Source organism: Harpia harpyja, chromosome 4 (assembly GCF_026419915.1).
Source record: "Harpia harpyja isolate bHarHar1 chromosome 4, bHarHar1 primary haplotype, whole genome shotgun sequence".
Lineage (NCBI taxonomy): Eukaryota > Metazoa > Chordata > Aves > Accipitriformes > Accipitridae > Harpia > Harpia harpyja.
Window position 1 is genome coordinate 48194401 of NC_068943.1, and position 25278 is coordinate 48219678.

Consider the following 25278-nt stretch of genomic DNA (forward strand, 5'->3'; position numbering starts at 1 on the left):
GAAGGCAGAGCGGCTGCCCGGCCACGGCACCTCCTGCCTCACAGACGCTGCACACACCACGCAGTACGTACCTTTTTATTGCTCTTTTAAGAATTTTATTGTGAGCTAAGATTTATTAGGCTTGTGAGGGGTAACAGAACAGCTTCGTTGTCCAGTTCATAGTACAAAACCACAGCCAAATTTTTACAAATTAATCGTTTTAGGTTTTTTACTTCAGGAAAATACTATTCATCAGTGTTTTAATTCTTCCCTGAATTAGAGATGCATATTGCTCTAATGAGAAAAGCGTCCTTTTATTCAGAAGAGCGCCTTTGAAATTATTTCAGACCATTTATTGGATAACTAAGAACATGACAGCCTCGCCTATCCAGTCCTGAAAATAAAATAAATTAAAATACACATTTTATTTTCTAATTTCCTTTACCGACACACTATCAGTAGAAAGCAAAACCAAAATGTGAGGCAGAAAATCAAAATGGCAGTCAAAACCCTTAGCAAACGAGGCTCCTTCCCAGCAGGACGACTGTGTTACCCATGTCCCGGCGTGCCAGCCAGGTTCATGCTTGGCGCCGCCAGCTCCCGCTCCTGCTCTGGGCAGCAAGGGCGCTCGGCGGCACCTTGGCCTGAGCCGGCTGCCCCTCGGGCCAAATAAGCCCCTCGGCAGAGCCCACAGCAAAGCGTCAAGCTACCTCAGTGTTACTGGCAATGTTTATAAAGTAGTATTCCCTATTGACAGGGAATCACAGGGCTGGACGCTGACACGCAAACAGACACGTTCACGTGAACACCTAAGTAGAAGTGCAAAAAAAACGGTGGCCCAATGGTGCATTTCGCTTCACCGAAAGCCAAATCCCCCTCACTTAAACCAAAGCACGTTACGTTTACAGGTGTGCATTTGAATGCCAAGTAGCAAACCAAACAAAAAACCTGAACAAAAAGCAACAACACGACCCAGGCCTGAGGAGGGTTAGGAGGGCTGGAGGGGTCTGACACAACACTCGAGAATGGGCAGGCACCGATGTTCAAAACGTCAAAAAACCAAAGTTAACACAGTATTATTTGCTTTACAGCCATCTCCTCTTCTCATCCACGGGCGCCAGGAGGGGCAGGGAAGCCCAGCCCCAGCGTCGGCCGCTGGTGGGTCCCGCAGCAGTCGTTTGGCGGAGGCTCGCGTCCCGCCACGCCTGGTGCATCTCACAAGTCCCCTCATGGTGGAGCGTCGACGGAGTTCTGCCTTCGGTCTGGCCATCCTCATTCACACCGGGCAGTTGCAGGATGTCTCTCAGATTTCTTTTGTTTTTATAATACAGTGATTTTTAGCTATAAAAAGTTACCACCCCTAGAAACCTATGATACACGTAGACTGAGATATATTTCCTGTTGAAAATGCAAGATATCCTTACTATACAAAGTGCCAGAAGGACGCTGCAGGTCTTCAAAAGCCTTCAGATTTGTTTAACTTAACTAGAGATGCTTCAGATTGCAGACTACTGCCCTGATGTTGTGACAAGGTGAGGTGATTACCTAAGAGGTGTACTGTCTTAATTATTCAAACCGTGGTGAGAAGCAGTCGTGGCAAATGTGCGGCACTTGCTCTTCAGAAAGGAATTTGGTTCTTTTTATTTTCTAGTGAGTAGTTCACAGTACGCAGCCATCGCATGCACTATTGCAAATGACACAGCAATCCCGAAGCCAAAGCCAGTGCTGAGAAAGAGTGCTTCTGTCTAAAATAAATCCAAAGACATGAAGGTAAATGGTTGAACCCAGCTGGCGCAGCAGCTGCTAACAGGAACCTCGGGCCTGCGCTGGATGCTGCCACCCCAGTAATTGCCCCTCTGCTGCCCACGGGCACCTGATGGGAGAGGAGCGTGGTCCTCTGCTCTGCTGTGCTGCAGTGGGCACGACCGAGCGGCGGCTGGAGCGCCTCTGGCTTCAGGATTTTACACAATAGGTAGTGACACCTGACCTTGAACAAGATCCCATAATTAAACAGATTTTAATGCAGGTGCTGCCACTTTGTGAAACTGACAGTACCCTCCTGAATTTCAGGTAAATGACCTCTTTGATGATGACTAATTCTTGGCTACATGCACAAAACTGGCGCTGGATGGCCACAGACAACAGAAGGGGAGCAGAGGTTGAACATAGACTGGAAAGCACCTCCATCAGTCACCCACGGTCCAAAGGAGGGAAACATTTCTTACACGGGTAGTCACAGGAAAACCTCTATTTAGACAAAATTCCCTAATACACAATTAAGTGTCGACCGGAATGACTAAAAGCAATGCTCTAAAGTTACATTAAATAACCGGTTGCAGTACTGGATCGTGTCCTCTTGCTGCGACACCAGTACTTGTGCACAGGTGCTCGAGGGGAAGAAGTGCGTGCTGCCATCCGCCCGCTGCCACACCAGCGGTGAGAGCTCCCATTGCCTTTGTTCTCTTTTGTGACGGAAACAATCAAGTGAAATGCGTGATGATAACGCAGGTGATATCTGATCATCGGCCATCTCTGTCTGAAGACACGAGAACTGCAATTTTACAGTGCAAACCCCTCGCCAGTCCCCTTCAACACGTGCTCATCCAAAATTGCAAGTTCTGTAGAGGCAGTAAATAATTAATCTATTTTAAGGTCTCTTGGGTTCCCTTGGCTGGAGTTCTGCTCCTGCAGCACCTCAGTTGGAAGACTTGCTGAGAGCACTGGCGGAGCGGCGAAGCTTCCCAGAGACTCTGCTCTTCGAGGCGCGTGGTAACGTGGGCGAGGTCTGGTCTGCTAACTCTATTCCTATGGAGACAGTAAGGTCAGCGCTTGCACTTGTGGTGAGGCAGCCTGGAAAACAGAACAGGCAGAGAAACAATAGTGTAAGGACAGAAACAGCCTGCCTGTCTTTGCATCAGAACACCTGCTTGGCAAAATGCAGCCCCTCTCCACCTCCTCTTCCAAATTAATCTTGGGTATCACTCAGGTGAACTTGACATTTATAGTAGAAATTTGGCCCAGGCAGCTGAGGAACTGCCATGCTGCACTTTCCTGGAGAAATAAGGAATTTCTGTTTGCCAGCTCCCAGAAAAAGCGAGGAGTGGCTGGGCCATGAGCACTCGGCAGCACCCAGGCGAGTGCACGGAAGCCCCCCTGGCAGCAGCCCCTTTCGGGCTGGGGGTGCCAGTTGGCGCAGACACTGCAGGCGCTGGCAGCTCCAGCAGCCGCCCGCAGCCCAGCACTGGGAGATAGTGGGGGGGTGGATGCACCGATCCTGCTCGCTCAAAGCTCCGACACCCCCCCCCCCCAACGGAACTCAAAAAGTGTTTCTTTCGAGTGTGTGTTACGTAAAATTATTTTTTGCTGCATGTCACTAAACGGCTCTTCTGTATTTAATCTACTACAGAGAGCTGGAAATGAGTTTCCATAGCATGAATGCTTTCAAGAAACTCTACCTGGAAGGCGTCTTAGCCTCCGAAAAAAAACCCCAAAGAATCCCAATTTTTTCTGATTAATTCCACTACTTAAACAGGACACTAAGTACCCATCATTATCAGGTACTGTTCAAGCACTTTATTTGTAGGCCGGGGAACCTGGATGGCTGTAGTAGTGCCTACATGTGTTTACGCTTTGTTGTTCAACAACACGAAGTTACATCTCAGTTATTCCCCACAGGCGATTACGACTAGAGGCCAGGACTAAATAGGTTGTCTGAATGAGAACAGATGAGGATACAGCCATTAAACTAAGAAGTAAATGAATAAACTGAGGTGCGTGCGCATGTGCAACTCCTGCCTCTCCCCTGCGCGACTGTAATGGTGCTCTGAGGAATACAAACACGCATGCTGCAACCCAGCCCTGCTCTTGCTGCTGGGGTTCTGACCTGTCCCGAGGCACTTCCCAGCGTCAGTGTCATTTCATCAGCTCCCTTGGGGTATGGTATTTTTAAACCATGTTAAAATTCTCCCTCTAAGTCTTAACACAAAGGTGTTTATTTGAGGTGGGACAGAGGAACGGCCTCATACCCAGGTGCTCGTGAGCCCATGGGGAGAAGGGAGGAAGGCTCCGAGCCCACACCGAAGGTCGGGGCCAGTCTCGGCAGCCGTGCGACCACCTCTGAACTCCAGACTGATGGTTGCGTTTTGCAGCACAAACCTATTTCCAGTTCAACAATAAGCTACGTTTTCAGGCTGTGCCTTTATTTGCTGTTAGTTTATGTGATTGACGATTACAGGGCTATCCTTAATACTCCCTTCAACTTTTATTAGCCCAGGTGACTCTCAAACGTGCAGAAAACGCACCAAAACGCAGCCAGTGCCTTGGCTGAAGCTGCCGATGGTTGAGCTGCCCATCGGGCAGTGGTGAGCAGGCACAACCCCGCTCGCGACCAGGGCGAGCCTTGCCCTTGGGCAACAAGCCAGGGAATTTTCGTGGCTTAGCAAGGCAGACAGGACATCTGTGGGCAAGGTCGCAGCCACAGGGCTCTGCAGGCAGTAAGGCGCCTGGGACTCAACCTGCCATCTAAGGACAAAGACCCAAGTTGACTCAGCTGCGTTTTCCACAGATGGCTTGAGTGATTCGGGGTATTTTAAACCTCACGCTGAACACTACAGCCTATCCCACCCCATCACCAGGAATTGCAGCAGCCCCACTCTGCGCATTGTAACAGCTTGCATTGATCCTGCTACTTCTTGGGAATAATGCTCGGAAACTCCATGGAGTTCGTTGGCCACGGGCAGCATCGCGTTCTGTTTCCTCCCTACAAGGGTTAAAATTTTGTCCTCGTGCTTTAGCTAACTCTAGATATTTTAATGACTCAAAGCAGTGAAGGGAACAATGCTGAGGTCCGGCTGCAGCTAAGCCCAAAGTACCACTGGCTCCTTTGAAATCCCTCAGCCAGTTTGCAAACTGGCGTTTGCATTTCAAAGACAATCTTTACTTACCAGATTTATACTTCAAGACAATTGACTGAAGGGGAAATATCACATTAAAAAAAGGTGAAAAATGTGACTTAGCGTGCAAAGGCATTTTCTGTGAAAAATGTGGAGCTGTCAGTTTTGGATTAAAAACAACCTGCGGTGCTGTTCGCGGGGAGAAAAGCGTGGGGGAGGGAAGGGCTGTCAGGGAGGTGTCGTACTTTACATTCCTGCAGTTAAGCAGAATGGCAGATGGTCAAAATAATACAGTTTTCACCAAATGGACAAGCTCAAGCAATATTCATGCAAGCACTGAACAATGCATCGCCTGCGCATATGAAAAGCAGGGCGGCTGCGGCAGGCGGGGGCGCGGGTGAGGCACACCTCGCTCCGGGAGCACCCGCAGCATCCGCCCGCCTCGGGAGCCGGCACATTCCTCCAGTCCGAACTTTCTTCTGGCGAGTCCTTAGCTATGCAATCAACCTTGAAGCTCCCCCGAAACCGCCTTGATTGATAGGGAGACAGCAGCTGCAGAGTGAGCAAGTAATAACCACAAAAGATAAAGGCTTTCATACAAATATTATAATTCCACTTGCAAGCTGTCTGGCATGAACTCTAATTACTTGGCCGTCTTGTAAGGGAAGCCTCCAACTTTGTTCAGAGACGAGGCTCCACTCGCTCAGCCGCACCAGGGAGAGAAGCCGGGCTGCGCGCGCCTGCCGGCACATGCACAGGAAAATCGACATCGTGTTGGTACTGAAGTTAAGATGCTCGTGAGAGGCGTAGTTCTTTTACTTTTTGCAGTGATACGGAGGAGGGGTTATTTTCTCTCTTGCTGTGTTTGTTTCAGAGGGTTCACAGACAATGTGAAATTATAAGTTGTAAAAAACAAGCAGTGGCTCCGCAATGGTGTAGTAAATAAAAAATACTAGTTTCTGACTCACAGGTGGACCAGCAGAGTGCTTAAAAAATCACAGCTCAGCCAAATGTGAAATCTGCAAAAAGGGGGGAAAAAACCACCAAAAGCTGCACAGCAACTCTTCTCCTGCAAGTCACGCTGGTTTCTGGGTGAGCACCGCTGCGGAGGTGATGCTGTGCAGGTGGGCCAGGGGTTGCACCCGGCATATTGCAGGTGGCTGCCCCGTCCCTGATCCCATCCCATGGTGCCCCGGCCACAAACACACACACAAAGAGGCCCAGCCGTGACCAAAACGCTTCCCACTGCGGCAGGTGCTGGCGTTGGCCGTGCCTGGCAGCAGCCGGAGGGAGCGGCAGCCGCCTGGGCGGGTGGGCGGGCAGTGGGCACCCCACGGGGCTCGGTGTGCAGGGAGCGGGAGGAGATGGGGCGGTGGCGACAGGGACAGGCAAAGACAGACCCAGAGAGCCCCAGAGCTGCTGCAGCCGCACGCTGAGCACAGGAGGAGGAAGAGGAGGAGGAGGAGAGCTGTTAGTGATGGAGCACAACGCCAGCAGCAGCAGGGCCTGCGGGAAGCATTGCTCTTACCTGCGGCAATTACCATAACGAGACCATTACATATTCTAATCTAAAGGGAGAGAACACAAAATCATATAAATACAGGAACAGCACACCCGTCGCGCTCGCGTGAAGGTCAGGCCGGCTGCTCACGGGCGCCCAGCACAGCGGAAACTGGCCACGGGCATCATGGCAAACTCGGCACGCCGTGGGCACCAGTTGTAAGGGCAACTCACGATAGAAAGTTCACCTCAATATCCTTAGGGACCTAGAGAGAAACGGGTACCCACAGGCTTTCTCCTGGCCCCTGTTGGTCTGTTGATTGAAAAAACAGAGGGAGGAAATGTTGGCAAAAATTGGAATGAATAATCGTCTCCCTTCAACTTTTGCCAAACTTGCCGATATGGTACCATGGGGCTTCAGCAGCCCCTTACTTCAGCTATACTTCCACTACTGTTAGTGGTCATACAACTGCAAACAGGGTAAAATTTGAGGCTTCACAGAGACCTAGACCTAGATTACACTGTAGGCAGGTTAAAAAAACAGAAAGTGAACAACATACATATCATTGGGCCACATAAACTTCCCCCAAATGGAAAGCCACTTGGATGTGCAAAACCACATCATGGGCAGTCATACGTCTGCACACAAATAAGACACACGTGGATGATGGATCAGGTGCCTCTGCAGTCTCTTAGAGGTACAAATCCTTTACGATGATGAAGGCTTAAGCTTTTAAAATATGTTCCTTGCAGGAGGGGATTAAAAATGCAGTCAGTAATACAGATAAAATGCACTGTAAATGAAGAGTTATCTTTTGGAAAGCTAGAGATAGATAGCTTATTTTAAATCTACTGAACAGATCTGGTTTCCCACACACCACCAGGGCATGCGCCCTAGGAAAAAAGATCTTTTAGCAATTTCTCTTCTCCTTGTGAAGCAGATGAACACTCGATGAAAGCAAAATAACTCCCTCTCCCCACCCTTCAGCATATGCACAAGCACAGCAATATTGGAACTGGTGATGGTGAAACATCTTGGACTTCCTATGGAGAAAACAGGCAGGGCCTCTGGCAGGACAAGAGCGATACAGAGCCAAACCACTCAGGGGTCCAACTCCTCACCAAAACTGGCTGAACCCTCCTCAGGGACACCACACGCAGAAAACCAAAATTAAAGCATCTTCTCTGTCAGCTGCCTCACAGATGCAGGAATGTTAGAGGTTTTTTTCTTCCCCCCCCAAAGCAAACCAACCAACCCACCGGAAGGCCACAGTGTTTCTGTGGTTGAAAATCAGCTTTTCAAGTCGGCAACATGTTCGGCAGAGCATTTTCATGAGTACAGCAGGTACCTCACACAGCTTTACAAGATACGGGATCCTTACTGATGGGCTGCAAAGCTGCTGAGTTTGCTTTTAAGAACTACAACAACAAAAAGGCTACAATTTGTGTATTATAACACTACTGAAAATTTCATGAAAAAGACAGCCACTCGCTGCTGTGGAAATTTCCCCCCGAAATTATTTGGTAAAGCTAGGCGGTAGGCTACCACTATTTTTGGGCCTGCCCTTCCCTCACCCCCATCCCCAGGCACAAGTAGGAAAACCCTTCGAGCCTTTAACCGTGTTCATGCACATGTTTAAGGGGCTACTACAGAATCCTGAGATTAGGTGCATTTTTTGGACATGATCTCTGCAGAATTACTCTGCGCTGTCTCTGAAGCTGGGCGCTGCTCCAGACCCAACTGTTTTTAGCACGGGGCAAGTGAAACCTAAGAAACAACTCCTTGAGCGTGGCTGTGGTCAGCCACCCTCTTAGTGCAGGGTGGAAAAGCAGCCCCCCGCAGCACGGCGATGGTGGTTTCCCTTATTGCCCTTGCTAACCTGGGAGGAACCGATCAGACAAACTAAACACAAGGCTATTCCTCTTACTTGGTAAACGTTTCTATTGTATAAGAAAAAGACAAGAAAGGTGGGTCTTAATGTGTAACCCAAGTATGTAAAAACAGATTACAACATCATGCATGATCGTTATGGATTTTGAAGCTTTATACTTGAGAAGACCCATGACGTTTTCACACGGGCCATGACCTATCCCCCCCCTCCCCCCAATTAACCTATCAGCCATGACAAGTCTGTGGAAATCTTTGTTTTCTTTCCCAGTAAATGTGAAGGTAATAAAATTCCAGAGAGAATCGTAACAGTAAATTCGCTTAGCATTTTGACATGCTCTGCTTTCCACTCACAAGGACATGGCTGAAAATACAATGTAGGCAGCATCCTGAGCCTGCATGTTCAGGGGAGCGTATTTTGAAGAAATTATCATTAAAGCAGTGGTTGTGTTCATGCCAAAACACACACGTTCAAGGGTCTGAAATGCAGATACAAGAACCAGCTGCATTAAGGATGCAGGAGATCAAATCATTGGAACGGCATTTACACCACGTGGCCCTTCGGTGACTTGTCCTGTTTGGTCTGAGCTGTTAAAATGTTTCATATTTGGTTACAGGTGACAGCTGTTTTAAACCTGCATTGAGATCTTTCATTTACCTTATGTCTTTGAGCAAACCCCAAAGGCTATGCGGTTTGACCTCAGCAGCGACAGAGGGGATGCTCTGCAAGAACAAGCGGGTGTTCTGGCTGGAAGCCGCCGAAGGCTGGCAGCTGGGCAATGGCACAAAACGTCACTTGTCAGTTATATTTGGAGAGTCTTTCTATCAGCTGAATTTACACAGCCCCTTTCCCCCCCAAACCCACGAACATGCTGCAGAAGAAAGAAGGACGTTCGAGCTGACAGTCCCAAGCCCGCACCAGCAGCACAGCCTCAGGCCGGAGGGGGACGAAGGCCATTCTTCGGAAGGCGTAGGGGGGACAGCTCAGCCCTGCCTGCGCTGGAGAGCCAGCGCCACGGAGGTCAGGCTGCGCTTGCAGGGCCAGCAGAAGTCAAGGGCAGTTTTTGTACCTGCTTCCCCTGACCAGATCGGACCCTACGTGAGGGGCTGCAGCAGGCGAAACATTGGTAAATGAGGAGGTTTGCTCCACTGTTGTTTGGTTATGAAAAAAAAAAAAGAGTACCTTGAAAAGCTGTAACCAAAGCAGTAAGAAGACTCTGAAACTACAGGTTAATCAAGGGCAGAAACAACCCTAAAAACAGCACTCACAGCTCCCAGCACAGGTGACAATTGCCTGGCACCATTGCGAACCCAGCCTTGATTTGTTTTAGAGATTTGGAAATAAACCCTAAATGTACACATCAAAGTTCTAATTAGTCGTGACTTGGAGCAGCCGCTAATTAGTTCTGCACTGGTCAGCCAGCCAGAGGGACCACAGCAAGTGGTAGTGGTTATTCCTCCTTTGCATGCAGGCATAGAACACACAGCGCAGCCTTAAACCACCGCCCAAAGCCTCCCGCCCGGGCGCCGGCAATCTGCGGCAGCAGGACGGCACTGCACGGGCTCCCTCCAACGCGGCGGCTGCGGGGCTGACATGCGTCAGTGCGGAGGGAAAATGCAAAGGGGCCACATTGCCTGGAGCTTTCTCGCGAGCTGACAGCTCGAGCAGCTGGAGCTGTCACCTGGCAGAAGAGAGAGGCCTGTCAAGCTAATATTCTTCCCCATCCCAGCGCTGATTGCTAGGGAGGATGCCTCTCCTCTCCCAGAGATCGTAGCTGGGAGAGCTCCCTCTGAGACAATCAATTAAATGGAAAAAGGAAAGGGCCCAGGCTGAGAGCCCCAATGTTGCTCTCACACCCTCTCCACTGCAGATCCTGAGGTTACGCCGGGCTCAAGGGAGAAGCAACCCCAGCACCTACACAGCCTCGGGGGACAGGTCCAGGCTGCACGCCCTCACAGGCGGTGGGCAAAGGGCTGAACTGCCCTGGCACCCAGAGCCGTCTGCAACTGCTTTGCAGGGAGCTGCAAAGTAACGATGCAACTTCCTTACCATTCTGCACAGATTCGTACGCTTCTGAACCAGGCCCGGTCATCCTGGTGTAAATATACATCAGACCGTTCAAGTCACAGGAGCTATAGGGGGTACAGAGCTGACGCCACCTAACGATTCATGGTATTTACTATGACTTTGCCCTATTTAATAATAGGCAATTTCTAACCCTTACAGGGATGCTGAGAATTTTACTAATTCAAGAGAGTATTTCTCTTTCATGAAAAAATGCAAACTGTCATACTGTCAACATGCATAACCTTCGACATTTTAAAAACCTAAAGGGCCTGACCAAGGCACGGGAGAAGTCCCATGGTGTATTAAGGATGCAGGAGTTTCCTTTTTATTCCTTCCTTTAGAACTACCAGCAAGGTGTTTAAACTCTTCAGACTGCTAAATGCACGAGTAGATTAACGAATTAAGGAAGACACCACAGCCTCGGAAAGATGTTCACTCACTGCCTGAGTCCCAAAGAGGAAAATGGTGTTTCTAATGTCTAGTGTTGTCTTTGCAACTGTAACAAGTGCTCCTGTGGGAGGAGGGCTGCACTTCTACTCAGTCATTGCTTCATCAATCAGCAAAATTATGATTTTGTTTATAGCATCCCCGTGTCATCATAGAAATCACTGTGATTTCTCAGTTCTGCCATTAAAATATCCAGAAAGTGGATCAGAATTGCTGTGTCATGTTATTTGAATATGCTCATGCCGGTTTCCCTAAGTGTGAAGGAAGGAAGGAAGTAATGGAAAATATGAAATGCATTTATTCCATGTGTCTTGCTGAAAGGCATCTCTGGGGAGAAAGGGTAAATTTTGGGTTTCTGCAGAACATCCTGACTTTCCTCCTTCATTAAATCAGGTAATTACACTTGATTCAATTGAAAATTTCATTTGGCACCTTTTCATTCTCTGCTATCAAGCAGCTACCATGGGCCAAGAAACAATTTCACCAGGCAGGAAAGGACCATCCGCCGCCAGGCTCCACCTCTTCGTGATGCCGAGATGCAGACAGAGCCTCAGCGAGTTCTTAGGTGAGCTGGTAGCTACCACGGAAGGAACATAGTGATGGGAGACCTCCGTATTTCTAAGCCAAGGGTTTTGAGGCTCGCAGTGATGGAAACAGTCATGAGACTGCGATTTCTGCCGACAAGTGCAAGTTAGAAGTTAGATGGATGCGACAGCATGGTGCTGAAAGCCGCCCCAGTGCAGCCTTCAGTTGCCGGGCACTGCAGGTTCCTGTGGTGGTGAGAAAGTCCAGGTAGGCGGTAGCTCTGTGGAAGAGGGGTAGGAAAGCCACGCATGTATCACTGATAACCAAGACCACAGGGGTAAGGAGCACCTCCTGAATCCGCTTGTGCAGCTTCAGGAAAAAAAAAGAAACATCTTGCGTCCTGCCTCCTTTGGTAACTCTTCGCACTCCTCTGGTCCACCTCCCTAAGCTTTTCATCTTCATTTACTGCCTGGACAACCTCTACAATTGCAACGCCTGGCCCCTGTGATTGCACATTTTCCCTCTCACCTACTGAGAACCAAGTTCAGGCAAACCTCGTAACGCACTCTGTGCTAATGACTTAACTTCTTGTGCTTCCTTCCACATTTAAGGGCAATGCCTGTACTGGAAAAGAAGGATTCGGCACAGAGGTTCAAGTCCACATCAAAGCGCCGCATGCAGCTCCACAGCAGCGTCCCGGTCCAGCCGGTAACAATTGCCAGATGGTTTCAGCACCACCTCTTCTTGCAGTGGAAACAGCTGAGCAGTGGGCTCCTAGCTGCCACGGTAGTCTGTAATTTTCTAAGTCCCAGTTACCAGAAACTAATTTTTCAGTTTCAGGCAATGCTGTCATATTGATCAAACCCAACACTTGGCATGTGCTGTGTATGCTGTAATATCATGGCACAGCTACTCATTTTCAGATGTGTATTTTTTTAACATTCAGCTCCATTCGGCTTCCCTAAAAATACGCAAATATATTATACAGAACCTGGAGAGACTTTTTATTCCACCTAGTACACGGAACTGATAAAACATCCTGCAGATTTTCAAGGAAAATGCACAAAGAAGTAAAAAAACCCAGAAAAACCAAACCAAACAAAACCAAAAGAATTAACTGCTCAGTTAGCATTAAAAAGAATATGTCTGTTTAAGACAACAGTGACTCTGGGTTTTGTTTTGTTTCTGTCAAAAAAATATTTTAAAATTACATGGCCATTTGAAATATTCCTTTTGTTTTAAAGTGGAAAAGATAAAGCTCAGCACGTAGCAAAAAGTATTTTAAAATAAACCAAATCTTGTTTGTTGTACATTCAAGTGTTTTCTGCATAAATTTATGCATGTAGAAGTCTGGAGACAAAAGAAAAGCATGTGTCACCTTTTCAATAAAACGGCTGCAAAATCTCAGTTTTATGTAAATAAGCAGGCACTGCTTCCAAGGCTTTAAAACCAGGGAATGCTGCAAACATCTATAGTTCCTCAACTCAAGTGTTGCTCCTGGGCAATGCTATAATATTCATTAAAGAATCCATTTATCAACAGATACCACATGTCAGAGTTTTCCAGCACAGTTTTCCTGACACTCCACTGAAAACGATGCTTTAAAAAAATTAAAATGGAAAGCAATAATCCGAGATGCTTTTGCCTGCCGTTTCATTCCACAATAGCTATTAGCAACTAAAAAAGCAAAGATTTACACTATATCCTTTCTGATAACGTCAAGCATTATGCTTTATTTTCCAAATCATTAGCATGCACAAGAATGACCTCATGGTGAACAGATGCACTTGGATATGGCAGTGATTAGATCAGTCCTCTCAGCAGTCAAGTGTGCCCATTTCAATTAACCCCTTGAAGCACTAACTGCAAGTCTACGCTGCTGAAAAGCAGGTTTGTAGGTTCTCTTTAAAGTAGGAATCTACCCTTCTGAGTATAAAACCCTCAAATATAAATCTTTCTCTGGCAGAAAAGTTATCTCTTTTCCTTTCTAGAATATCCAACTACTTCCATTTTCTAAGGGTTAACACGATTCTGGCTTCTGATCTTAAATGAAAAAAAAAAAAAACAAACCAACAAATGCTTTTTAGTCAGCAGAGGTAATTAAAGTTGGAACGCTTTTGTATCTGTTTGTGCCTGTTTCATTTTTATGATTTTTTCAAAGAACACACAAGTATTTTGTTGAATAACTGTTTTTCTTTTTGGCTGAGGGAGCAAGAATAGAAAAAGATAGCAGCTTAAAACCCCATCCTCTAAAACGAGAGAAATCTGCAGAGGGAAAGGATAAGAATAATTCAATACTGTTGGATTACTGAGGATTTCCTGGGCTGACTCTCATACCCAGCCTAATTAAAATACAGCATGTAATGTACCAGTTTAGCAACAAAGGACCGTATTCTCATCTTTTGTTCCTAATCTGCACATCCCCTAAATGAGTTCAGGGATGTCCATTCTGCCTACCAGGCTGCATTTTCAATGTTTAAGATATACAGGGCTATCTATGATACATATAGGGAGTTTAGGGCTCTACTTCTGAAAACAGCAAAAGAGGTCAATTGGACGATTTTCATGCATAAAATGTAGCACCTGCAAGACTATTTGTGATATGGGAGACTAAGCCAGGGCATACTTCAAGAAACCCACAACCCATCTGAATCTAGGGGAAGCATCCCTAGAGGCAGTATCAGAAAACATAAAAACATTTAGTTCAAATAAATGGATCATAGTTAATAAAACACCAATAATGTGTGTCATTAGCAGCTACATATTCGATTCATGTAATGGTCTTGATTTGCTTCTTATACTGTGTTAACTACTAAAAACAATCTTAATTTTAATAAAAAGCGCACTTACTCATTGACCCTTTCTATTGTGCACATGTATACACAGCGATGACAGGATTACGATTAGGTGGTATTAAGAATAAGATCAGAGGTGAATTAGTCTTAAATTTACCTGAAAAGTTTAAGCTAGGCAGGGTGAATAGTATCAGCTGGCTTGCTGAGAAGGGGAAACACAGACCTGCATCAGCTCCATACATTTATTGCTCCGTAATTCATTTTTTCTGTTTCAGAATAGAAATTCCCCTTTTACATGAAGGAAAACGCCATCCATATTTCTTGAGCGGCAGACAGCTGATTTTGCAGGCACAGGACAGGTGAATCTAAGCTTGGAGGAGGTCTAACTGCCTGCGGCATGGGGGGACAGGCTGCACGCTGGAAAACGCAGAGCTGCCGCCATTCACAGCCTGAGACCATCCTGCTTGCCCCCGGCTGTGCCCACGCCGACAGGGGAACTGGCGGCTCCAGAATAGTTTTTCATCCCCTTTCTAATCATTAACAGGGATGAATAGATGGCTGCAAACTTAGTCAAATTGCACCCGAGCTGGTTCTTCATTTATTTCCAGACGCTGCCGGTACATTTGTAGTACCCCGCCAATCTAAAGCATGATAAACACGGAAATAGGCAAGGCTGAGGCAGCTGCTCGTGGTCCGCAGGCAGCTCCGCAGCAGGCCCCTGCTTGTGGGACGGGGACTCGCCTGAGCGGCGGCTGGCAACAGCGGCCGAGTTGCAAGGCTTACGCTCACCCTCCTTGCTGATTGCCAGGACGGCATCTGATGGAAAATACATCCTAATGGCAACAACTGACACAGCTCTTGGTAACAGTCGACTAACTAGGCAAGTAAATCAGTAGGTAATGTGAAGAGACTCTCTGAAGCAAAGATTTTGATGCCAGAAGTCATGACCGGCCTCCAGGTTCTTTGTGAGTGTGAAATAAATTCTGATGTTCGGAAGTCTGAAAATTGGGACCTGACTGTGGCAGGTTTTACTCTTAAAAAAAAATAAAATCATGAAATCACAAAAACGCATTCAGGAACTAATGATTTAACAGTGCTCTGGAAAACTTAAGTAGCTGATATGAAATATTTTAAATATTTTTGGCATACAAAATATATCACAGTCTTTAGAAAGTATGACTACGGTATTATCAAATGAATCTCTCCTTGCTTGTCAAACTAAATTTGTATATAATAAGATCACTGTGTGCTCTAAGAAGAACATGAAAACAAAATACAATTATGCGTAGAGCAAAACATTTAAAAAATATCAATATATCTACATTTTTATTTGCCGATACATCAACAGATAAATGATACAAAGTGCTAACAACACTGGGCATGAAATCTACATTTCTATTGAAACTGATAATTTTTTTTGTCTCAGACTTTTGGCAGAGTGTATAAAAGAATTTAATTCACAGCTGTTCTACTTTTTAATGTAGAAAACATTAATCAAAGCTTTAAGTTATAAGCTTTTCTAATGTTGTTTAGTATTCCAGTTCAACAAAGATCAATAGAGGCCATCCCTGTGTTTCTTGACGCCTCTCCAGGAAGCAGAGGCGCGATTATGTAAATAGCACCGGTTCCCCTTTACTTCTGCCAGCTTGCTTATCTCCAAAGCCTTCTGCCTGCTGCTACTGGCGACCAATGCAAGGACATGCATATACCTCTTATCTCCTAACAAAGCTCTGAAAGCTCGAGGATTGGAGCCAGTAACGTTAAACAATGATGCACGGCTGATTTTATTTGTAAGTGATTTATTTTAGTAAATTTAATTTCTTCCTTCAATTTTTCAGTTTAGATGGAAGATACTTGCTAACAAGTCAGGCTAAATAGAAATAGAGCAGATGTCCTGCAACATTTATACATGTTTGAAATAATCTATTAAACAATCTGAAAGAGTAGCAGGGAATAATCAGAAAGTGCCAGTTTCACCCCGTGAGTGTAAAAAAAGGGATTAAGGAATCTTTGTTGAAGAGTCCAACACACGGTGACCATATACTTTTTTGGAGGCTGGAAAAACAAATCTTGAGGGTACTAGAAATCCGCATTTCAGAGTCAAAGCTTCCTTTCAGGAGACATTTATTTAAACTCAATTAAAACAGCAAAGTAGCAGTTCATATCCTCCTGACTGCATGCTAACTTAAGAACTCGATAAGGCACATATAGAATAAATTCACAGAGTTCAGTATTACATTTTCATCTTTCAGTAGGGCTGATGAATGATGATCAGCATTAACGTGTGTGTATATACATGTACACACGCATGCATGTACGTATATCCATACATGTATTTAAAAAAACCCCAAAGAGGTTCCAGGCCAGGTGTTGGAAGGAAGCCTGAAATTTGCTCATCTATATTTAAGGGAAATGTTAGCATACTGCACGCTGCTATGATTTTCTAACAGAACGCTGTTCTTACATTTCTTTTGCGTTAATCCCTGACCCTGGTATCTCAGCAGCATAATCCCCATTTAGCATTAGTAGCAACGGCTTCTACTGTGAGGAACTATTTTTCGATAAGTAAGCACTGATTCAGGCATAGCTTTTGAACAACATATTCCCAGCTCAGCAAGAAACCCACACTCCTGAATGAACCAGAGCACATTACTGAGAGAAAGTTCATTAACCTTGCTAGATTCGGGGGTTAACAGGATAGCTGAAGAAAGGAGCAGAGTGAATAGCTCTGATGCAAAACAAATTAAAATGAATGTCATCATTCCTTTTGATATTCATTAGTTGATTCAGGGGAAGAATGGTCTTCTTAAATTTGCAAGCATTTATCTACAAAAAACAGGTGTACATCTGCTGCTCAAGTGCTTCTTAGTGCTAAGGAGAAGAATAACGTGCAGAGACTCACCAGTTCCACCGAGGGAGTAGCTGGGAGAGGGAGAAAAGACCTGAGCGGCAAAATCCTCAAATGTCATTACTTCTTTATGGTTCTGGATTATTGCTTCGAGATACAGAGCTCTTTCCTCATAACTGCAACGACCAGGTTAAGGAAATGTGTGCACAGAATTAAATGCTGTTACACAACGTCCACGAACACCGGCACTTCAGATCCCCAGCAACACCAACCAGGCTGTACACGGGCATGGAAAAGAGGGGACCAAAATTGCCCAATGCTGCTCAACAGTTCTGAACACAAGCAACTAGGAGCAAACACACTTAATGGCTTGAAATAAAGGGTAATACCTTTTAGCTTCATGAATGAAAAGCAGTGACTCAGTAGATCCAACAGATTGCTAACGTTATCGAGGGCAGAAACAACCCCCCAGACTGCAGGCTTTTTTAAACCAAAACCCAACTTTAACAGAGAAGCTGTGGCATTACAGAAAGTTCCTGGTACACAATATTCCTGTTACAATGACCCTGTCAGACTAGAAAAATTATTAGATTGGAGAAACAAGCTACAGGACAGAGGAGAAAAAACCCCACATATTTATTTGATCACTGTACTTCTTAAAAGGAGTTAACTGTAATAAACACAATTCCCGAAAGCGTGAAGTTTGTACTTAAGGCAGGTGCTAGAAGGTGGAATCTGATGTGTCCTAAATAAATGATGCACATTGGAAAAATTCACCCCACAACTTGCATGCATTATAGTCTGCATAATGCAGACAACAAAGCAATCTAAAATCAAGACTATTGCCTTTTAATTAAAACTCGGCAACCTGGAACACACAGCATTCAAATGTGTAATCAAAAACCAGTCACCAATAAAACTTACAAGCGTAACAAGCTGAAGCAACTTTCCAGCTGTCTTAATAGGACCCCTGCTTGCGGCAGCTTTTCACAGCGGAGAAAGCAAATCTTTCCCTTTTGTGTGCAGCTTCTGTTTTCTCAGAAGGTGAATCATACACTTCCAATAACAGGATAACGTCTGAAACAAATCTACAATGGGCCGAAGAACCTCACGTATGACTTTATGAATTAACGCTCGCAGGAGCCAGTATGACATCTCATTCTCCATTTCCTCATTTAAAATAAAAGTTTTCAGATTCTCATTGTGTTTCTCTAACGGGGAAATGTATTCTAACTCTGCAAGACTGTTATGTGGGAGCAAAGGCCAATTTAAATTCAGAAATTAGGAGCAGCGAGAATAACACTGGTGACAACATAATGCAGGTGAGGGTATTTAAAATTGAAAAGCATTACTAATTAATATTGAAGTGCCATTTGTGACTTTCATTACATTAACAAAACCACTCTGAAACAGTATTTTAAAAAAAAGTAAAATCAGAGTAAAGCGGTACTTAAAAATAGGACACGATGGTCTCCAGTGTTCTACCTCAAGGGGAATAAGCAAAGTGCATCTTAATTGTATGCAAGTTCCTATAGGCATGGTGGCAAAAAAGAAGAAAGAAAAGAAGAAAAAAAAAAAAAGCATTTTGCTTTTAATGCTAGCAGAGGACGATTGATATGTGATAAATCTTCTTATAAACTTCCCGTGGAAGCCTGAAGAAAGAAAATCAATACATAGCGTTTCAGAGTTTGCACCTGCTGACAGCGTTATTTGCTTAGTTTTTCTCTCTCTTTTCCCTAAGCCCAGGAGAACGCATTCCTGATAGCGCAAGCATTAGCCTGCCTGCGTTTGGGGCTGCCTCCCTATTATGGGCTGAACTCCTGATGACTCTTGTTAATGAATAGGCTGCCAAACTTCCTAGGAGAGGAGGCACACGCCTGGGCCCTATTCTAAAGGGACTGACGGATGCCATTCACTTCTCATTATGAAGATGCTTATTCCACGGCGCGCTCGGCTGTTGCCAGGGCTGTGCGGAGCACGCGGCCGGGCGAGCGCCGGCCCGGCGAACAGCGGGACGTGGGGGCTGCGTGGCCGTCTGGCGAACAGCCCCTCCGACACGGAGCTGGCACGTGCTGGCGCAGCGGGAGCAGGCCCAGGCGTGACAAATTACTGAAAGGGCTCGGCTAAACTTGCGGCTGACGACCACCTGAGCCTGTGGACCGGCCATCAGCGCTCGATTCATTGCGCAGCCTTTTAGGCTGCGGTCTGCTTGTGGGCCCGCTTTAAACAAGGCAGGGAGACTATAAAGGCTTTTCATGCTATGCCTAATAATATCCTGCTGTTTAATGAAAGACCTTGCACATCTAACACATAAGCATACAATGCGCAGAACAACTGCTAACACACCAGAAGTTTGTACTGATTTTGCTAAATATTGCACGGAAAAAGAGAGCGAGGAAATTTTGACGAGGTTAGATTTACATCTCGTAAAATCTTTATTTATGAGACAGAAGATGCCCCTAACCACACAAAAGACTGGAAAAAAACCACTCAGCCAAACAGCTGGGCAGCTACAGGAGAGACATCTGAAAAAGAACACACTGAGCTGAGTTTAAGCCAAGGTCCAGCGAGCTGTGCAGATCGATCAGGAGCTCTAGAGGCGTACAAGGAGGATCCCAATTCAGTGCCGCTCTTGCAAATTAAAAAGTGGAAAGCAGTAGGTGCAGATACCACCAACTCGGCGAGGAAGACTGCTGCGTACACCAGCTCCACTTCTCCACCACCCTTCTCAGCTCAGCACGCTTCTCCTGTCTCTCCCAGGCTCCCCTAAGCACGACTACCAGGAGCACCAGACAGCACAGTGGCTCCTGCCATACAGGCAGCAAGCGAGATGCTCGTGCTAATTTTCACTTACAGCCTAATCTAAAAAGCATTAAGTCACTGCAGGAAAATTAAACGAAATGCTCTGCTATCTCTGTTTTAATACATACACACATATTAGGGAAAACGGTTTGGATTCATTAAAAAAAAATAATAAAGTTTTACCAAAGTTTAGGGATTTTAATGGAGGCATTAGGAACATAAGCAAGCTGTAAGGAATCCTCTGAAAAATACCTCCAGCCTGTAAATATACGTCAAGAAAGCAGCATGACATCACAAATACCAGCTGATCTCTCACACAAAACCTTTGTTCTGTAACTTATTCAAGTTGCACTTCTTGTATGCAAACAAAAACACCGCTTTGCTACTTAATTGTGTTTACGTCAGAATCTTCTGTAGGCATCACTACATTAGTCATCTGTCAGATACCCTGGAGTCCCAAGTAATGTATTTTGAGGATCTGAGAGAACATAACATACCCAAAGAATAATAATATGACATAGATGGGGGGGCGGAGGAGAAGACTTAGCATTTCAAGACCGTTTTTACAGGAGCAGTCTGAAACAGTAATTTTCAATTGCAGACTCAAGAAGCTTCGTATTTATCACCATGTAAGAACGCTTTCGTCCAGATAATCACTAGTGCAATACTTGATCTGTCAAAACTGCAGCCCTTGTAAATGTGTTGTGCCTTCATCCTTAAGAACCAGTGATGCGATTTTACTTACTTATACGTGTTAAAACATTAAGCCGAACCTTTTTAATATGAAATTTGTGTCATCTCTCTCCTGTGAGCTTTCAGCATCGCGTATCTGACAGAAAGATGCTCACAAACGCTAAGCCTCGTTGCGTTATTTAGATCAAGCCAATATGCGCAGAGTGCCATATAAACTACCACTTTTAAAAAAATGCAACACATATATCAGCAGACTCCCACTGCCAGCTCATTGCTATGCTCTGGGTTGAGCAGGGCCAGGATAAAGCCTGAAGTGCCTGGCTGGCTTTTCTACAGAAGCCTCAAGGCTAGATTGCTGAAGTGAAGCATGCAAATCATTGTCTGAAGACGGCCTGGCTGCAGAGAGGATGGGTTATGATCTTGAACCCTACCCCGGTGAAGAAGCTGGACAGCTGGCTTCCCTGATTAACTAAGCCCCCATTTATCTGAAGGTTTTGGGCGTCCCCTGAGATCTTCAGATAAATGGAGTTATACTAGACATTCAAAGGAGCTGATCAAAAGCAGCCTCTTTTAATATGTATGGCAATTTGACCCACCTCTTCAACGACTGCATTATTTTACATTTCACTTCTACCAAGGCAAAACTCCAGAGCAAAATGTTTTCAATAGGCACAAACATTTTTATTTATTTCATATATTAAATACATTGAGAGGCATGACAAGGTGTGAGTTATTGACCATGAATATATATAACTGTGGGAAAGCTGGAATTTAGTTCCAATTTGAATACAGCAATCAAATCTCAGTATTTGAATATTGTGAGCTTTTATAACTGTTTTATCAGTTTATCAATTATTTTAATAGTTCAGCCATACAATGTAAGCTGTTTGAAAAAAATATTAAAATGCTAAGATTAACTATTTGCAAGAAACCACATCACCTTACTGCAAGCAGTAGGATGATCTGTGAAGTTCTGTGCTGAGACACATGGACCTCCTTCCAGATGGAGAATCCAAAACACAAAAGGTAGAATTTTTTGAAAAGTCACCAGAGACTCAGGTATCAGCCAGTGCACGTCTCTGACCTACAAGCATCACTTCCATCTTTAACCTCTACAACGTAGAGTTGGTTTCAGACACACGGTTTAAAATGTAAAGATTTTGAAAAGCCTTCAAAGACCTCGTCATCTGGGTTCTGCAGGTGAACTGAGCCATCCTGGGGTCAAGATCCGTCCAACACTTCCTTCTCTGCACATACAAACAACGTTAAACCACGAATAACTATGTATTTAGAAATAGGGAATATAGAAGACGATTATTCAAACAGATCCTGAAAATTTAGAAGTTTTGCTTATTAACCTTAACTCCGAGCTGACCTCAAGCAACAACATCCGCCACCCATCACTGCTGATGGTAACGGTCAGCAATTCCTTCCCCACACTATTTTTAGAAAACAAAAACATTTTTGGCAACATTTATCTACTCTCACCAATATATGGAAACAACTGTGTATTTTGTGGACACAGCACTCTTTTCACGCAAATAAAAGACAAAATTATTTGTGGGTTTGTGAACAGGCAAAGAGAGAATTGACTGGCTACTCTCCACAGCTCGTTGTTTGTAGCATGCCAACACCAAGGGGCTCTAGTCCCAGGACTGGAACCCAACCGCTTGGGTCCATGGAGAGCACACACTGAAACAACTGTTCCTCCGGCTCCAGAGGGACTGCCAAGGAAGTTAATGCGGACTATTGGCATGAACCTATTGCAATTCCCATCTGTGATGTGAATCCCACCCTGAAAAGGGCTTTCGGGGCATCTGGCCAGTGGAGAATCTGGAAGTATAGAGGTAGACAGCTCCTTCCAGCCCATCAGACATCAAGGCTGTCTACATGTCCACATGCCAATTCCTTCTTCCACCCAACTAGGGAGATTTGAAGAAAATCTCTGAACTTACTCTTCAATGCAAGAAAACATGTTTCCCAAATCTACACTAGAACTTTCCAGCCTCACCAGTGCTTATACAGGTGATCACACAGGTATTGTGTGGACAAGAGAAGGAAAACCTGCTTTGCAAATAGCTGATTCCTTGGGCAGGCTTGACAGACTGTAAGGCAGAGGAAATATAGAGCTGTGGTGAACTTTTGTTTCACTGATGGCCCTTTCAAGATTTCAGTACTAAAGAACCGCTGATAAATCATTTCTGGCCACTACACGTATTTCAGTATCCTCCTAATTTGTATCGTAAGAACCAAAGATGGTTCCACAAAAAGGTTTTGCTCCTGACACCATGATAGCCGTTTTGAAAACAAACAGGAACATAAATGTTTGGGACTTACCAAAATAGAATAAAGCAGTAACCATAAAATTGAGGTTACATAAATGTATCAGTAGATGACTTTTATGCACCTAATTGTCCTCCTTAAGCTCTAAACAGGACAGAGTAACTGTGCTTTTAAAATGTTGTGATAGGCTATTTCAGTGTGAAACTCAATAGGCTTGATTAGGCTCGCCATCATTTCTGGTCTAGTGACCATCACTACTGCATAAATTTAACTGAAAACTTTTGGGGGAATTTTAGTAATATATATCCTTTGTTGAACAGGTGCAATTAAACTATACCTGTCAACAACTGCAGATTTATGTGCTTTTTTTAAACCAAAGCATCTGAGATTAAGACTTTGAATTCAGAGTGACGCATGTCTTAAATCGGTCAATGTAACATGTAAGACACGTATTAGACAAGGCTGACTCTGTAACTGTCCAACTCAAACCAACAGTTTTGTGCAAGGGGAGCGAGATTGGCTCCCTTGTCCCATGGTCAGCCCCCAAGAAGGCCATCTGTCTGCAGTGCAGCCGGGGGAGGCAGGGCTTGATGCTCTCCCTCAGCGGAACGGGGCCAGCTAGTGCCAGGGATGCTGTTCCTCCTCCTTATCCAGAATGGGCAGATGATCCTCTGCTGCCAAAACCAAGAGCTCATCCTCTCAGCAGCATAATTTTCCTCTGCTCTGCCACCCCTCAGTGCAGAATTGCATAGACAGGCAGCCCTCTTTTCCTACTGCGCTGGGGGCACTCAAGGGGGGATTTCCAGTCACAGAGGATGGCTGGAGCCCAGAACACCCTGGTGTACAAGAGACATGACTGTCACTGAAACCGACAGGTACAGAGAGGTTTTCAAATGGATTTCTCATTTGTGGAACGTTTGCCCAGTGCCTCAGCACTGTGTCTGGAGCTCTGCCACCTCCCTCCCCCCTAGCGGGGCCTGGGTCTTTGCACAGGATTACAAAAGAATCTCAGTCCTGACTGATGGAGATGGCGCTTCAGATACCGCCATAACACAGAATAAAAAATAACCTGTAATTGCTTCAAGTAACACGGCAGGCTGCGACAGCCTTTTCCAATATGCACTGTGCAATACATTTGTTTCCTCACAGACGGTCGTCATTAATTGCTTTACAGAGGAAAGTGAAACAAAACAACAACAAAAACACATTTCACATGGCTTCAAACCACCTCCGTGGAAATCAAGTAACATAACAGCAAAATCATACTGAAGGTGCCCCGAGGCAAAAACCTCCAGCTCACGGTCTTCTGTGCAGAGCCCTGCTCTGGCGCTTGCTCTTGGCTCCCATTGCTTGTTAGGTAGCACGTTGCCCAAGGTGTGCAGCGAACCACCAGTCTGGCAGAAGCACTCGCCTGCCGCTCTGGGATATCAAGAATATGTGGCACATTAGTCATGCCAAGTGCTTCAGGGAAGAATTTTGCATTTATTATGAATAAGGCAGAAAACAAGCTTTCATCTTAATTTACTACTACTCCTCCTTGCGGGAAGCCCCTGGGAGCAGATACATCATACCATTACAGACCGATCATTTCGCAGCAGGAGTGAAGGAACAATGGGTTACTTTCCTGATATAATACAATTCTGTACTTTAACAGCACTCATGTTTATCCCTGTCTGAAGCTTTTTTAATTCTAACATAGACTACTTGTGATGATCTCCTATCAGGTATTCCTGTTTGTACAGATACCTGGTCTGCTGAAAAAAAAAAAAGGTAGAAATGCATCTGATCTCATTTATTAGCTTTGCTCTCATTGAGATTGTTCATAATACAGCAGAAGTGAAACACTACAGTGGTGTGCAAACCAGTGGCAAAACTAACAAACACATATGTGCCTAGAAAAATGGCATTGTACAGTCAGCCCTCTGCATATCCAAGGTCCATTTAGCAGCTGTACTCCATGCTTCACCATACTGATAAGGCTTTGACTAAAATATTTCAATTGATTAATATGATGACATAATTGCTGATTATCAGTTAGTGCAGCAGAAGCCCTAACTGGTAAATCATTCTGCAGGGGACACAAAGATTTAACCACCAAGAAGCTATTCCTGGAAGAGTTCTGTATTGCAAAAACTATCATGACTTCAGTTATACAAGTTTTTGGCCAGCAAATTAGTGGGGCATGATTCCCCCGATATATATTTTTTCCAGAAGTATCCATATAGTTCCCTATCCAATCCCTAGAGATACCCTAAAGGGACAGAAGCTGCTCAGGTCCATTTGAAAGTCACCTTCCCAGTGCCCCAGAGCAGACAGATGTAGAGGTCCTCTCTCCCAAGGGCGGTGGGATGAGTTACCTTCTGGTCATCTCCTCCAGCAAAGTACTTATTCACCCAGAGAAATAACCTGGAGACTGCAAACTTAAAGATGGGTGGGAGAGGCCCAGAGTGCGGAGGGTCAGGAAGACCTGCTGGTCTCCCCGTGGCAGCGCAGGCTGCAGGAAGAGATGGACCTTCAGAAGAACCTCATTAAGAGCAGAGCCTGGCCACATCTTGCCT

The 25278-nt window shown here is 45.2% G+C and overlaps 1 protein-coding gene across 9 annotated transcripts in view; it reads right to left on the minus strand.

The window, feature by feature from the left end:
- Nucleotides 1–72: 72 nt before the first annotated feature.
- Nucleotides 73–25278, minus strand: part of RALGAPA2 (Ral GTPase activating protein catalytic subunit alpha 2) — a 136921-nt gene continuing 111715 nt past the window's right edge. For 3 of the 9 annotated variants that reach the window (XM_052783861.1, XM_052783860.1, XM_052783865.1), the window contains 2 exons: nucleotides 16997–17118; nucleotides 73–2829 (listed from right to left, as the gene is read on the minus strand). In XM_052783861.1, the coding sequence (XP_052639821.1) occupies nucleotides 2675–2829; nucleotides 16997–17118 (277 nt within the window). In that variant the 3' untranslated portion in view covers nucleotides 73–2674. Of the gene's footprint in view, nucleotides 6440–14251; nucleotides 15128–16996; nucleotides 17119–25278 lie in introns of all 9 variants that reach the window. The other 6 variants (XR_008234689.1, XR_008234687.1, XM_052783864.1 and 3 more) reach the window with 6 other exon arrangements.